Genomic DNA, 16,731 nt, shown 5'->3' with positions numbered 1-16,731 from the left:
AAAACATGGGTTTACTTATTTTAAACAGGTTTCCATTCTAAGTCAAATTCTGCTTTACTTTTTATTTTTTTGGCGAAAGTGTCAAAGAAAAAAATATTTTAGATCCAATTTTACTATTAGTCACCAATAAAGAGAAATCTCTATTTTTATTATTTATCAAGAAAATATTATTATTTTTTTATATAAATTTTTCCTCTGTCTTTTTTGGATTCAATGCACGAAAGTAACATAAAATTTCGATTTAGGTGGAAAATTTCAAAATATGAAATATTCTACACTAAATTCTATTATAAATCTCAGAATAAACTATACATCTAGGTGTAACAGTTTTTAAGAAAATTCCACCCGAATATTATATACTACAAGTGAAATGTATGTGTTTAGTGACAATTTAACACGTTTCCATTCTAAGCCAAAATTTCCTTATTTTTTCATTTTTTTGAGGAAAGTATCAATGGAGGATATGTTCTAGATCCAATTTTATTATTAGACACCAAAGACATGAATACTCTATTTTCATTATTTATCAAGAAAATATTAGCATTAACGCTACAAGATAAATAATCCGAAAATATTTCACCATTTTTTGATCAATTTCCCTCGGCCTTTTTTCGATTGTTTATGTTACTTTTTTACGTAACATAAAATTTCATATTATCTCAGAAGAAATTATACATCTACGTAAAATAGTTTGTACGAAAATTGCATTCGAAACTTATATATTACAAGTGAAAATTATATATTTACTGATAATTTAATATGTTTTAATTCTAAGTCCCTTACTTTTTCAATTTTTGAGGAAAGTATCAAAGGCAGAAACATTCTAAATCAAATTTTACTATTAGTTACCAACGAGAAAAAAATCTCCATTTCCATTATTTATCAAGAAAATATCAGCATCAATGTGGCCAAAAAAGGAAAATATTTTTAATTTTTTTAAATACATTTTTCTTTGGCTTTTTTCGAGTAACAAAAAAATTTCATTTTAGACAGAAAGTGTCAAAAGAAGAAATTTTCTACACTAAATTCTATTATTAATCTCAGAATAAAGCGTATAACTAGGTTTAACAGTTTCTAAGAAAATGGCATTGAAGACCCAATTTTACTATTAGTCATTGAAGAAAAAAATCTCTATTTTTATTATTTATTAAGAAAATATTGGCATCACTGTGTCAAAAAAAGGAAAATATTTTATATATTTTTTAGTACATTTTTCCTAAGTTTTCATTTTAAGCCATAGTCTCCCTTATCTTTTAATTTAATGGGGAAAGTGTCAAAAAAAATATTCTAGATTCAATTTTCTATTAGTCACCCACAAAAAAAAAAAAAAAAGAAATCTATATTTCCTTTATAGATCGAGAAAATATTAGCATTAATTTCATCAAAAACAGAAATATTTTCTATTTTTTTTTGTGAAAAAATGCTTTGACTTTTAAGGACTTGATGCATGAATTTATATAAAATTTCATTCTAAACAAAACCTATCAAAGTAAGAAATATTCTACACAACATTTCATTTTAAATCTCAGAATAAACTGTATATCTAAGTGTAACAGTTTTTAAGAAAATTCCACTCGAAATATTTATAAATCAAGTTAAAATAATATGTTAACATTTCTTACTACCAATTTAACACGTTTCCAATCTAAATCAAAATCTCCCAGAATTCTTCATATTTTGAGAAAAGTATAAAAGAAAGAAATATTCTAGATCATATTTAAATGTGTGTCTCTGAAAAAAAGGAATGGGTACACTCAATATGTACCATAAAAAAATATATCATAAATTTTGGTTTTTATATAAACCTCAGTAAATTTATCACTTTTTCGAATTTCCTGTAAATTCCTGTAATTCCACTATCCATAAGGCAGCCTGGGTGATGGGGATATCCAAATGGATTTGATAGTACTCGCAACAAAATCGGCGAGTATCCTTTGTAAGATATTTTGAATTGCTACGATTTTGTTAACCCTATTTTTAAAAAAGGACCAAAAAGACCGTTTTGGTGACTCGATTGAGGGTTAAATGTTTTCACGAAAATGAAATGCGCGATCATTCTCAAGGAATCTTAATCTGAAAACTTTAAAAATTTTAAAAAAATGGGGGAACCTGCCATCTCCAATTAAATCAATTTCCGATTTTGTTGGATATTTCGAAGTTGGCGATGTTAAATTTAATTAAAACAATAATTTTTAAATATATTTTTTTTTTAATTTTATTTCCTTAAATAATCTACTAATAACAATTTAATTTCTTTGGTATTTAGGCAACAGGCAAATGGGCACCCTGAGGTTGGAAACCGTTTTTGTCGGCAACATAGTTGACGGTATAGGTTTGACCATCATCACCGACATAGGAGTAGGAACCCTTAACTGCGATAGCCTCATCATCGGTACCGAGATCCTCCACGTGTCCTTGTTCTTCGAAAGTTTTTCCATCACTGGTCTCAACGGCGAATTCGTAGTGTTCAGGTTCAACATTCGACTCGTAACGCAAAGTCTCGGCATCTTGGGGATTGGCGGCCAAAGCCAAGGCGAACAAAGCAACGAAGACAATGATGAATTTCATTATGGCGTTGGGTTGGGTTGATCTGCTTTGTGCGATGAGAGCGAAAAGACGGGAGTGAATAATATGCCGATGGTTGAATGTGTTTTTATACCATTTAACATTTGGTGTTCAGCACTGACCTGTTAACCCCCACCGGCCGCATCTTAATGGACCAGTTTGCATGCGTAAATTAGTTAATGCTTGGAGATTTAATGGTGCATTTACATTATGGGCGTATAAGCTGTCGTCGTTTTTGACCATTGAATAGATTATTCATATTTATATTGATTGGCGTTACAGATGCATTCGTTGATTATGTCCAACGTTAAGTGATGATGACCTATCTTGATGAAGTCTTCCAATGTAAACACTTGACCGTATTTTAATCGATTTTTTACAAAATGGTTAAAAACTCGATTTGAAACGGCATCGTAACAATAGTATTTGCCAGAAACTTCTGCTATAGGTTCAAGAATACATCAAAAGTCGAAATCGTACCTTAATACAGGGTGAGATAAAAAACTGCAACAAAGTCAAACGCTATAATTTTTACATTTTTTTTTTCTAAATTTTTTTGAATGAAAGCAAAGAATGACGGAAATATTCGGCATTTATTCTGATGCCACTGTCGATTAGTACTAGCGGAGAGCGACCATCGGCTGTTATGGCGGCCCAAACCATCATGGCCGACGCTTGAGTTTTTGTGGCCAACCGAAGGTGCACATTTTCAACTGACCTCTTTGGCAAGTAAACACGATCATTTTGTTTGTTTACAAACTGCTAGACAACGAATATTTTCTCCTCGGAGATGAAGAAAACTAAATTCGGCAGTTAAACACTTTCGGCCAAGTGGAGCAACTCTTCATAAACTGCTGGACAACGAATGTTTTCTCATCGGAGACGGAGAAAACCAAATTCGGCAGTTCACCACTTTCGGACAAGCGAAGCAACTCTTTAGCTCTTTTGAGTCAATTTTCTTTCTGCCGCGCGGTGTAAGTTCTTGCACTTTTTGGAATTTCAATGGCTTTACCCCGAGCTCATTTTTCAATATTTGCCGATATTGCGAATATTGCGATATGTTCAGCACATGAGCCATTTTTCGGCCACTGCGACGCGGTTTTCGATCAAGTCGCTTCATTACTTTCGAATAATTTCTGCTGACGGTGTTTTTTCTTCCGTCACTTCCTTGACGTCTGGCTATCGAGCCATGGTACGAGACACAAAAGATTTATTCACATTTAAATGCTGGAGTGCTCTAACGATAGCCAGTTTTGGTTCTCCAGCCAACTATAAAGAAATCTCACTATCAGGCTTGAATTCCATCACGAATAACTTTTTTTCTGGAAAATTCTGAGCTGTCACTGGAATAATTTTAGAAACTAGAAAATTTAGTGGCTCATATCGAAATATTTTCGATTTTCTTAGAAACTATTAAACCTAGTTACATAGTTTATTCTGAGATTAACAAGGGAATTTAGTGCAGAATATTTCTTACTTTGATACTTTCTGTCTAAAAAGAAGTTTTATGTTACTTTTATGCATCCAGTCGACAAAAGGCCGAGGATCAAAAAATTATGAAATAATTCGGATTATTTTTTATTTATTCATTTTATTTATTTTCAATATATACAATGGAAATAGAGATATATTTTCTTTGATGACTCATACTAAAATTGAAATAGAATAGAAATAGAATATTTTTTCTTTTGATACTTTCCCTAAAAAATAAAAAGTAAGGGAGATTTTGACTTAGAATAAAAACGTTAAAAACACAAAATTTTCACTTGTATTATAAAATTTTCGATTACAATTTTCTTAGTAACTATTAAACCTATTTATATAGTTTATTCTGAGATTTATAGTGGAATTCAGTGTAGAATATTTCTTCTTTTGAGACTTTTTGTCTAAGACGATATTTTATGGTACATTCATGCATCCAGTCGAAAAAGACCGAGGAAAATTGATCAAAAAATTATGAAATATTTTCGGATTTTTTTTTTGCAACGTTGATGCAAATATTTTCTTCATAAATAATGTAAATAGAGATTTCTTATCTTTGGTGTCTAATAGTTAAATGAGGTCCAGGACATTTCCTCTTTTGATACTTTCCTCAAAAATGAAAAAATGAGGGAGATTTTGACTAAGAATGGAAATGTGTTAAAATAGCTTAGATGTATGGTTTTTTTTTGGGATTTGTAATGGAATTTTGTAAAGAATATTTCTTCTCCTGATACTTTCTGTCTTATAGGAAATTTTATGTTACTTTTATGCATCCAGTCGAAAAAAGGCCGTGGGAAATTTATGAAAAATTATGAAATATTTTCGGATTATTTTTCTTGCAATTTTGATGCTACAATTTTCTTGATAAATAATAGAAATAGAGATTTCCTTTCTTCGGTGACTAATAGTAGAATTTGATCTAGAATATTTTTTCTTTTGATACTTTCACCACAAAATTAAAAAGTAAGGGAGATTTTGACTTAGATTGTATACCTGTTAAATTATCAGTAAACAAATAATTTTCAGTTGTATTGTACAATTTTCGATTACAATTTTCTTAGAAACTATTAAACCTAGTTATATAGTTTATTCTGAGATTAGTAATGAAATCTAGTGTAGAATATTTCCTCTTTTGACACCTTCTACCTGAGGTGGAACTTTAGGTAAATTTTTTGCCTTCAGTCGATTAAAGCCCGAGGAAAAATTTATCAAGAAATGATCAAATATTTTCGGATTATTTTTGTTAGCAACGTTGATTCTAATATTTTCTTGATAAATAATAGAAATAGAGATTTCTTTTCTTTGATGACTCATACTAAAATTAGATCTAGAATATTTCTTTTTTTGATGCTTTCCCCAAAAAATGAAAAAGTAAGGCAGATATTGACTTAGAATAAAAACGTGTTAAATTATCACTAAACACATTATTTTTACTTTTAATATATAAGTTTCGAATGTAATTTTCGTAGAACCCATTAAACTTAGATGTATGGTTTATTCCGAGATTAATAATGAAATTTAGTGTAGAATATTTCTTCTTTTGACATTTTCTGTCTAAAATGAAATTTTATGTTACTTTTGTGCATTCAGTCATAAAAAGGGCAAGCGAAAATTGCCCAAAAATAATGATTTCTTTTAAGTTTCTTTTTTTGCAACTTTGATGCAAATATTTTCTTGATACATAGAATTTTAGTTTTATATAATTCTTTGGTTCCTCTTCTATTGAGCTTACGATCTCGTCACTTGGGTAAAAAATGTTTTTTGTCATAGAAGTTATTTTTAAAATAACTTCTGGGGAGAATATCCCAGACAAAACAAGGGAACTGATGAGGATTGGTGGCTCTTTCCGAAACCTAGGTATTCCCTGCCTTACCCCCTGGTAAACATTACCATCGTTCTCCACTAATAAACAAACGTTGTTTTTATAAAAACAACAATAAAGGGATAAGCCTGACCATTTTGCAAAAACGCAATGCTAGAGATTTCTTTACTTCGGTGACCTATAGTGAAATTTGATGAAGAATATTTTTTTTCCTTAATGTCATTCTCCTAAAATAATGCTTTGTTGGAGAGTTTTTCATAAACTTACATCAAGTACGGCTTTAAATCTAAAATGTGAGTTTTTATTATTTACGAATTCCTGACGTTCACGTAAGATTAAGACAATTGATATGTTCTAGGGCCCATAGTAGAATTTTATTACGAATAATTTTTGAGTTGCTGCGATCCCGTTAAAAGGGAGTTTTTAAGCATATTTTGAAAAAAGGACCAAAAAAACACCTTAGGTGACTAGCAATTAGCGTATTATTATCAGTAGTATTGCCGAATATGATATTTACATTACATGTCCGAATCGTAATTACAAAGAATCGTAATCCGAAAATCTCTAAAAAGTGAGAAATTCCTTCCGTCGACGCCATTATTAAGGATATTTTGCGCTGTAAAGTTTCCAAATTCCGATGCATGTGTCTTCTGTTTATAGCTTTACTCTTATAACCTATCAGACGCTGTGTGCCTAATATGTCCGTTTTCCAAGAAATCTTAATCCGTCAATTCCCAAAAAGGGAGGAAGAGGGGGACTTGCCCCCTTTATTTAGGTTACTCTTACTTTTTAGCTCTAATTCCTCTCTTCTTTTTAGCTCTAATTTCATAATCTACTGGATTTTTTTCTGAAATAATTCTTTTTTTTTTGTGTTGTACAGTGTTGTCTCCACCCAACTTTTCCCGCAACGAATACGAATAAGTTCAACACATTTTTTAGGTTTATTTTTTAAATTAATTTATTTTACTTAAAAAACTAGCAAAAAAAACAACTAGATTCAGGAACAACTGCACTTAGGCAACGGGCAAATGGGCACCTTGGGGTTGGAAACCGTTCTTGTCGGCAACATAGTTGACGGTGTAGGTTTGACCATCATCACCGACATAGGAGTAGGAACCCTTAACTGCAATAGCTTCATCATCGGTGCCCAAATCCTCAACGTGTCCTTGTTCTTCGAAAGTTTTTCCATCACTGGTCTCAACGGCGAATTCGTAATGTTCAGGTTCAACATTCGACTCGTAACGCAAAGTCTCGGCATCTTGGGGATTGGCGGCCAAAGCCAAGGCGAACAAAGCAACGAAGACAATGATGAATTTCATGATTGAATTTTTTTGGTTTTTTTCGGGACGTTGAGTCGTGGATGCAAAAGCTTAAATGTTTCTGAATAACTTCGGTGCGCTGACCTCCGTTTATATATCACAACTCACAGCTCATCACCCACCAAAAAAAAAAAAACGAAATTTTATGTTAATCGTGTAAACAAACCTATTGATTTTTATGTTAATTATCGGTTTGGCGGGCTAGGAGCTGGCTGGCTGGGGCTTCATATCTTCATATTTTACATTTATGTTACGTTGGATTATGGATTGGATACACACGCTTTGCATTTTAGAGTTTTGCCATTGTTGCTATTCCATTTAGTTTAGTAAGTCGTCAAGCATCAGGTTACTCGTTTGCTTAAACTTGAACTTGAATAAATCGATAGATTAACCTAATTTCAAAACAATTTTTTTGTGTGAATCAAAACCTATTTACAAATTAAAGAAAAATTGATATTTTGAGAAAATTATTGGAAGGGATAACATTACGAAGAATTTCTATATAAGGATTGCTTAGCTTTTAAGGATAACTTTTTAGAATTCGCCGGGATTTTATAGACTATTTTGAAAGCATAGTCTGAAAATTATGTGTGTAGCCTTTTGTCAGAGAGAGAGAGAGAGAGAGAGAGAGAGAGAGAGATAGCATAGCAATTCTATTCTTTGGACTTCAAGGTTCCAAATATTTGGGTCTCAAACAAACCATTAAATTAGAATTATGATGTTAAGGAAAAAAAGCTTTATACCAATTATTTGTTATTGGCCTGTTACAGTAACATTTAGTACGCATATCCAAAAATATCCTAGACACCAAGAGTGATTAAAAATTAGTATCTATTATAGTACACAGTTCCAAAACTATCCCCAGACCTCAATACCAAATCTCGACATTCCAGCTCTATACATTCACTCAATACCAAATTTAGTACCATTTAGTACTTTTCGTATAATTTTAGTACACATTTCCAAAATATCTTTATATCTCAATCCCAGATACCAACAGTGACCTCAGTATCAAATGTCGAGATTCCAGCTATATATTTACCAAAATTTAGTACAATTAAGTATTTTCGTACAATTTTAGTACACATTTCCAAAACCACCATCACATCTAAATACCAGACACTATCAGTAATCTAAATATCAAATTTCAGATTTTTATCTCTATCCCTTCAACCAATACCAATTTTTGTGCCATTTAGCATGTACAACGTACAACTAAAGTACATATATCCAAAACCACCTCTGGATTTCAAAACCATCCAAAACCATTTCTGGATTTCAGTCCACTTATATGTCTAGGCTACACATCAAAGGAGACCCTAATGTCCAATTACTGATTTCAAGCACTTTCTGTTCAGCCCAAGCCAAATTGTACAGAACGTATTACTCTTTAGTACTTTTAGTGCACTTTTAGTACACAATTCCAAAACCACTTCTGTGTCTCAATTCCAGATTATAACAGAGGCTCCAATGTCAAATTTCACGATTTCAGTCCTATTCCTTCATCCTATATTAAATTTAGTACCATTTAGTACTTTCAGTACAATTAAAGTACACATTCCGCAATCACTTCCATATGTCCAGGCTACAAATGAACAAATTACAGATTTCAAGCACTTTCTGGTCACGCAAAGCCAAATTGTACACAGCGTAGTACTATTTAGTATTTTTCGTGCACTTTAGTACACATTTCCAAATACACCTCTATATCTCTATATCTATTCCAGATAATAACAAAGGCCCCAAATCAAATTTCAGGATTTCAGCCCTATTCCTTCAACCTATATCAAATGTAGTACCATTTAGTACTTTAAGTACAACTTAGGTACACATTTCCGAAGCCAACTCAAAATTTCCAGGCTACACTGTACCCTAATGCCAAATTACAGATTTCAATCATCTTTTGTTTACCCAATGCCAAATTGTACCAAATGTACTATTAGCATTGTGTACTATTTAGCACTTTTCGTCCACTTGTGGTACACATTTGTAAAACCAACTTTTTTTTTACAAACCTACTACCAACTGGGTCCCCAATACAAAAATTTAAAAATTGTACCTTCATTCATTCACACTTAACCAAATTTAGTACCATTTAGTACAGTTCCCTCACTTAGTACACATTTCCAAAACCACCTTCATATACCAAACTTAGTTTTTAGATTTATCCGTTCACATTAATCCAAATGGTACACTTTTAGAAGTTACTTACCACTTTAGAACATTTTCTAAATTTAAAGTTCGGATTTCCAACAATCCTTTGGTGCATCTATCCTGCACTCCATCAGTGACTCTTATTTCAAAATTCCAGCTACATCGCTTCATCACAATTCCAATTTGTAAAAAATTTACACATAAGTACAAATATCCATAACAATCTGCATAAAACAATCCAACAGAAATTCTATTATCCAATTTCAGAATTCCATTCCCATCGGATTTTAGTACATGTTAGTACAAATTTCCATTAATACCTCCATATCCCAATCACACAATCCAACAGTAAACTTATTTTCAAACTTCAGAATTCCAGCTTTATCGATTCATCACAATTTCAATTTGTACCGCACCAAAGCTGCCCACATACCCCAATCCTGCACTCCCACAGTAATCCCAATTCCAAATTCTAGGATTCCAAGCCCAAATATAAATTGTAAATAATTTAGTACTTTTTTGTACACATAAGTACTTATTTTCAAAACTATCTACATTTCTCTATCCTACACTCCGACTGTAATCTTTTTTTCTAATTTACAGGATACCAGAAGCCAAATTGGACCACCAAAAGCGAAATTGTACCACATTTGGTACCATTAAGTACAAATAAATTAATAACTTACTACATCATACAGTCCAATATAATTTTTATACCCTCAGTCATATGGCTACAGAGGGTATATATCATTTGATACGGCCAAAACGTGCCTAGTCGAAATAACGGTTTTAGACCCTAGGTCTCTTTGGACCAAATCCGTTTCAGAACATTTGGAGTCGATCTACCGATGTCCGTCCGTCCGTCTGTCTGTCTGTCTGGCTGGCTGGTGCGCACGATAACTCTCGAAGGGAGTATCCGATTTGGTCCAAATTGGCTACAACGTAATATTTTTGTTAAACTTAGATCGAGTTCGGAGATGGGCAATATCGGTCCACTCCTTCTGGTACCTCCCCCACAAAAGGTCGAAATTTTCAAAAAATATATTTTTTGCACAGGAAGAGAAAGGATAATCCGAATTTGCTCCAACTTTGCAAATCTTAATATTTGCGTTTGTGCTAGGTCAGGTGTGAAAATGGGCAATATCGGTCCACTCCATCAAGTACCTCCCCCACAAATGGTCAAAATTTTGAATAATTACAACTCTCATAAAATGTTATGTAAGAGTTCGATTGTCTTCAAATTTCACACATCCCAATATTTATATTAACCCAAGGTCTGGTGTTAAGATGAACAATATCGGTCCACTCCTTCTGGTACCTCCCCCACAAAAGGTCAAAATGTTCAAAAAATATATTCTTTGCACAGAAAGAGAAAGGATAATCCAAATTTGCTCCAACTTTGAAAATCCTTATATTTGCGTCAGTGCTAGTTCAGGTGTGGAAATGGACAATATCGGTCCACTCCATCAAGTACCTCCCCCACAAATGGTCAAAATTTTGAATAACTACAATTCTCATAAAATGTTATGTAAGAGTCCGACTGTCTTCAAATTTCACACATCCCAATATTTATATTAACCCAAGGTCTTGTGTTAAGATGAACAATATCGGCCCACTCCTTCTGGTACCTCCCCCACAAAAGGTCGAAATTTTCAAAAAAAAACAAAAAAAAAAACAAATTTTTTGCAAAGAAAGAGAAAGGCTAATCCGAATTTGCTCCGACTTTGCGAATCCTAATATTTGCGTCAGTGCTAGGACAGGTGTGAAAATGGACAATATCGGTCCACTCCATCAAGTACCTCCCCCACAAAATATTGAAACTTTGAGTATCCATGAAGCTCATAAATCGCCAAATTAACATCCGATTCCATTTAGACTTGGCATAACCTTAACACTAATCAAAATATATTTAGATAATCGAACATAGACTGAGGGTATATCTCTGGCGGCAATACCGACTGATACTTTTTAACTTGTTTTTTTTAAATTTCAGAATTCCAGTTCTATCGGTTATCCAAAGACATAAATTGTACCAAATTCAGTACCATTTAGTACAAGTTTTCAAAGCTGCCTACCTACGCTATTTCTACACTCCAAAGTGATCCCAAATCCAAATTTTAAGATTCCACCCCTATTCATTTTCCCAAATTCAAATTATACTTTATTTAGTACATTTTAGTAAAGATTCACAAAATTATCTGCTTATGCCAATCCTGAACTCCGACACTAGTTTTATTTCCAATTTTCAGGTTACTAGCTCCCAAATCCAAATTGTACAACCTGTTGTACCATGAAGTTCACTTTAGTACAATTTTTCATAACTATACGCATCATACAGTCCAAAAAATATTTTCAAATTTTAGAATTCCAGCTCAAATTTAGTACCATTTAGTAGACATAAGTTAAATTTTCCAAAACTCCCTACATACCTAGAATGCAATAGTAATATCATTTCTAGAGGCTTAACATTTTCGGTCAAAAAAATCCCCGTATTTTTATCTGTATTTTTGTCGAAGACACTATTTACTTAATAGGCAAGGATTTTCTTTCCCCCTTTTTTTAATTGTGATTTCCGCAGGATATATGAACAAATATTAAACATTAAATGCGCATGTCAAACACATTTGACTCATATTTTTTTGTATTCAAAACAGGTTAACATAACAAAAAAATCAAGTTCAAGTTTATGCAAGTCAAGATAAGCTGACAAATGTCAGCTAATGAAATTTAACCTAATTACAACAAATATGCAAAGTTTAGAAAAAAAAAAAACAAAAAAAAAAAAAACGTAACAAGAAACATTGTTTGTTGTTGCGTTTGTTTTTTATTTGTCCATAACCTAGGTCAACAAAAATGTAAAACATGGACCATCTAATTTTCAATTCAGTCAGCCAGACAGCCAGTCCGCCCAGTCAGCCACCAAGAAAGCCAACCCGATAATTAACATAAAAATCAATAATTTTGTTTACACGATTAACATAAATTTTCATTGTTTTTTCGGTGGGTGATGAGCTCTGAGTAGTGATATATAAACGGAGGTCAGCGCACTGAAGTTATTCAGAAACATTTAAGCTTTTGCATCTTCGACGACTACGTCCCGAAAAAAAACCAAAAAATTCAATCATGAAATTCATCATTGTCTTCGTTGCATTATTCGCCCTGGCTTTGGCCGCCAATCCCCAAGATGCCGAGACTTTGCGTTACGAGTCGAATGTTGAACCTGAACACTACGAATTCGCCGTTGAGACCAGTGATGGAAAAACTTTCGAAGAACAAGGACACGTAGAGGATTTGGGTACCGATGATGAGGCTATCGCAGTTAAGGGTTCCTACTCCTATGTCGGTGATGATGGTCAAACCTATACCGTCAACTATGTTGCCGACAAGAACGGTTTCCAACCCCAAGGTGCTCATCTTCCAGTGGCTTAAATTGACTGATTCAAATATTGTTTAGTTTCATTTTTTGTTTTTGTTAGTTTAATTTGTTATTTAATTTAGAAAAAAAAATGATTAACTGTTGTAAATACAAACTTTTCAAAAAATAGAAAAAAAAAAAAAAAATGAAATTTTGTGTTGTTTTCTTTTTAATGTACATTTTTTGGATTTGGGTTATCCGGAGAGGGAGACCGCTGGGATTTATACACCATGCTGTGGAATTGGGAATTATGCCCTTTTGCATTTGTTAGCAACAATCAAGAGGAGACGACTTGTCTTTAATGATCCGTGCATCCGCCCGATTGTATGTTCAGCAAATTTAGGGATTCCAGCTCTATCTCTTTACTCAATACCAAATTTAGTACTATTTAGTACTTTTCGTACAATTATGGTACTCATTTCAAAAACCACATTTATATATTAATTTCACATACCAACTGAGACTTCAATATAAAAATTCTGTATTCCAGATCTATCCCTTCACCCAATTCATAACCGCCTACAAATCTTAACCACAGACACCAACAGTGACATCTACATCAAATTTCAGGATTTCAACTCTATCCCTTCACCGAACACCAAATGTAATACCATTTAGTACTTTTCGTACAAAAATAGTACGCATTTGTAAAATCGTTCCATATCTTAATTCTATACACCAACAGATACCTTAATATCAAATTTCGGAATTTCAGCTCTAACCCTTCATCCAATACCAAATTTATTACAATTTAGTACTTTTCTTTCAATAATAGCACACATTTCCTCCACCACCTCTATATCTCAATCCCAGAGATCAACAACACAACAACTACCACTTCACCTAATACCCAATATAATACCATTTTGTAATTTTCGTGCAGTTTAAGTGCGCATTTTCAAAACCGCATAAATATCTTAACCACAGACACCAACAGTGACATCTTCAAATGTCAGAATTTCAGCTCTATTCTTACAACCAATATCAAATGTAGTACCACTTAGTACTTTACGAACAATTACAGTACACATTTCCAAATCCACCTCCATATCTCAATTCCAGATACAAATATCAGTTTTCGGATACCAACAGAGACCTCAATATCAAATTTAAGGATTCCAACCCTATTCCTTCATCCAATAATAAATTTAGTCCTATTTCATATTATTCCTCCTCCATATGTCAATGCCAGACACCAACAGAGACTTTAATATCAAATTTAGAGATTCCAGCTCTATCCCTTCACCTAATGTCCAATTTAGTATCACTTAGTACTTTACGAACTATTATAGTGGGAATTTTCACAACAACAGTCATATCTCAATCCCAGATACCTAAAGAGACCTCAATATAAAAATTCGGGAATCCAGCTCTATCCTTTCACCCAATATAAAATTTGATACCATTTTGTACTTTTCGTGCAGTTAACAAAAGCACGTCCACTTCTCAATTTAGGATACCAACAGATGCCTCAACATCAAATTTGAGGAGTCCAGTCCAATCCTTTCACCCAATACATAATTTAGTACCATTTAGTACTTTTAATACAAATATAGGACGCCTTTCCAAACCACCGTCGAATCTTAATCACATATACCATCAGTAATCTAAATATCAAATTTCAGAATTTTATCTTTATCCCCTCACCCAATACCAAATGTAGTACCGTTGAGTACTTTTTGTACAATTATAGTACACATTTTCGAAACTACCTCCATATGTCCAGGCTACACATGAATAGCGACCCTAATACCAAATTTCAGATTTCAAGTACTATCTGTTCACCCAACTCCAAATTTAACCAAACGCAGTACTATTTAGTACTTTTCGTGCACTTGTAGTACAAATTTCCAAAACCACCTCTTTATCATAAACCTACTACCAACAGGGACCCCAATGCCAACATTTCAAATTATCTGCCTCTTCCGTTCATCCCAAACGGAATTGTACCAAATTTAGTACCATATAGTAGAGTTTTCGCACTTAGTACACATTTCCCAAACCACCTCCTTACAAGAACCCAATTACCAAGAATTGTGTCTCATATCCGATTTCAAGATTTTACCACTATCCGTTCAAATCCGTTTCTATGATTTAGTGCATTGTAGTTCTTTTTGGTACACATGTTGTTAGAATATCGGAAAACTCTTTAGTTTGCCTACCCTACAAAGAATCAAAGTCTCTTACCCATATTTCAGATTTCCAGCTTTATTCCTTTGCCAAATACCGAAGTTAACACTATTTAGTACTTTTCGCACTTTTTTTGGTACGTATTTCCAAATGCCCCGCCTAGTATCACAAAAGGCGATCCAAGTAGAAAATTTTAGACTTTTTTTTAGACCAACTCTATCCCTTATCAAAAACCTAATTTAGTACCATATTTTTAGTACTCAGTTCCAAAAGAACCTTCCTACACACTAACAGTGATCCTAATGCCAAATTTCAGCATTCAAGCAGTATCCGTTCACCAAATACCAACTTTTGCACCATTTAGTACCATTCGTACGTTCGCTGAACGCATTTCCAAATGTTTATCTTAATCCTACAAGCAGCGACCCCCAATAGTAATATTTTAAATTTCCAAACCAAAACCAAATTGTACCGAATTTAGTACCATTTAATACAGTTATTACACTTAGTACACATTTCCAAAAACACCAGCTTACATCAAAACTACTTCGCAAACGGCTGAAGCCAAAATCTTGAAATTTTGGGAGAGTGTCCGAATGTGTCAGATAAGGTTGAGTTTTTATAAATTCGTAAAAGGACTAAAAGGTGCTAAATATGGTACCCATTGTATTTGACGAACTAGTAGAGCTCATAAGTTTGGAATGAGGGTCACTGATGAATGTACCAAAGAGTTTCGGGAAATTCGTACTATAAGTGTACGATATGTACTGAAATGTACTAGCTTTGGTACCATTTCGAATCATGTGAACGGTTAATGCTAAAATCTTGAATTTTGGAATGTAAATCAAGATTGAGGAGTAGGGTTGATGTAAGGAGGTAGTTTTGGAAGTGTGTTCTATATGTATACGAAAAGTACTAAACTGTACTAATTTAGAACAATTCGAATTTGGTGGAACTAATGCGTGAAGCGTGAATCCTGAATTTTAAAATTACTGGCTAAGTGTAGGATTGGGATATGGAGGAATTTTATGAAATTTGTACTTATGTGCGCAAAAAGTACTAAATAGTACTAAATTTGGCACAATTTCGATTGAGAGGAACCGATAGAGTTGGAATTTTGAAATTAAAAAATAAGATTACTATTGCATACTAGGACTAAATAATGTAGGTAGTTTTGGAATTTCGTACTTATGTGTAGTATATTGTACTAAATTTGGTACAATTTAAATTTTGGGTGAACCGGTGCACTTGAAATCCTGCAATTTGAAAATAAGATTACTATTGCATTATAGGACTGAGGTATTTAGGTGGTTTTGGAAATTCGTACTTATGGTACTGCTTACGATACAGTTTCGATTTTGATTAACAGGTAGAGTTGGAATCCTGAAATTTTAAAATATGATTTCTATTGGTTTGTATAATGTAGGTAGTTATGAAAATTTCAACATTGGTACTAAGTGTGGTACAATTTATATTTGGACGAACCAATAGAGCGGTATCCTGAAAATAGGAAATACGATTACTGTCGGAGTGTAGAATTAGGATATATAGGTAATTTTGGAAATTTGTTCTTATATGTACTATATTTAGTACGATTTGGACTTAGGTAAACCAATACAGGGTGAGGGTGTCAAAACTGCAACCAACTTCAGACTGTTGTCATTTCTAAACCACTCGTCCGACAGCTGTTAAAATTATTCCAGTGACAGCTCATATTGTTTACAAGCATACCAAAGCATTTTTGAGAATTCTCAAGAAAAAAGTTATTCCTGATCGAATTCAAGCGTGATAGTGTGATTTCTTTATATTTGGCTGGAAAACCACAAGTGGCTATCGTTAAAGCA

The 16,731-nt window shown here is 33.1% G+C and overlaps 3 protein-coding genes across 3 annotated transcripts; 1 reads left to right on the top strand and 2 right to left on the bottom strand.

Moving 5' to 3' along the window:
• Positions 1-2,262: 2,262 nt before the first annotated feature.
• Positions 2,263-2,603, bottom strand: LOC101887710 (larval cuticle protein 65Ag1-like). Its single transcript, XM_005174884.3, has one exon. It carries the CDS (start codon positions 2,566-2,568, stop codon positions 2,263-2,265), a length of 306 nt encoding a protein of 101 aa, XP_005174941.1. The 5' UTR covers positions 2,569-2,603.
• Positions 2,604-6,844: 4,241 nt separating this feature from the next.
• Positions 6,845-7,204, bottom strand: LOC101887873 (larval cuticle protein 65Ag1-like). The gene has a single exon (XM_005174885.3). It carries the CDS (start codon positions 7,186-7,188, stop codon positions 6,883-6,885), a length of 306 nt encoding a protein of 101 aa, XP_005174942.1. The 5' UTR covers positions 7,189-7,204; the 3' UTR covers positions 6,845-6,882.
• A 5,211-nt stretch (positions 7,205-12,415) lies between these two features.
• On the top strand, positions 12,416-12,793 carry LOC101888044 (larval cuticle protein 65Ag1-like). The gene has a single exon (XM_005174886.3). The coding sequence runs from the start codon at positions 12,466-12,468 to the stop codon at positions 12,769-12,771; it is 306 nt and encodes a 101-aa protein (XP_005174943.1). The 5' UTR covers positions 12,416-12,465; the 3' UTR covers positions 12,772-12,793.
• Positions 12,794-16,731: the final 3,938 nt, after the last annotated feature.

This window comes from Musca domestica, unplaced genomic scaffold (genome assembly GCF_030504385.1).
Source record: "Musca domestica strain aabys unplaced genomic scaffold, Musca_domestica.polishedcontigs.V.1.1 15, whole genome shotgun sequence".
In the NCBI taxonomy this organism is placed as follows: domain Eukaryota; kingdom Metazoa; phylum Arthropoda; class Insecta; order Diptera; family Muscidae; genus Musca; species Musca domestica.
This window is presented reverse-complemented; position numbering and strand designations above follow the sequence as displayed.

Coding starts and splice junctions, on each gene's coding strand:
- LOC101887710 (XM_005174884.3), bottom strand. CDS start 2,568: ATGAAATTCATCATTGTCTTCGTTGCTTTGTTCGCCTTGGCTTTGGCC.
- LOC101887873 (XM_005174885.3), bottom strand. CDS start 7,188: ATGAAATTCATCATTGTCTTCGTTGCTTTGTTCGCCTTGGCTTTGGCC.
- LOC101888044 (XM_005174886.3), top strand. CDS start 12,466: ATGAAATTCATCATTGTCTTCGTTGCATTATTCGCCCTGGCTTTGGCC.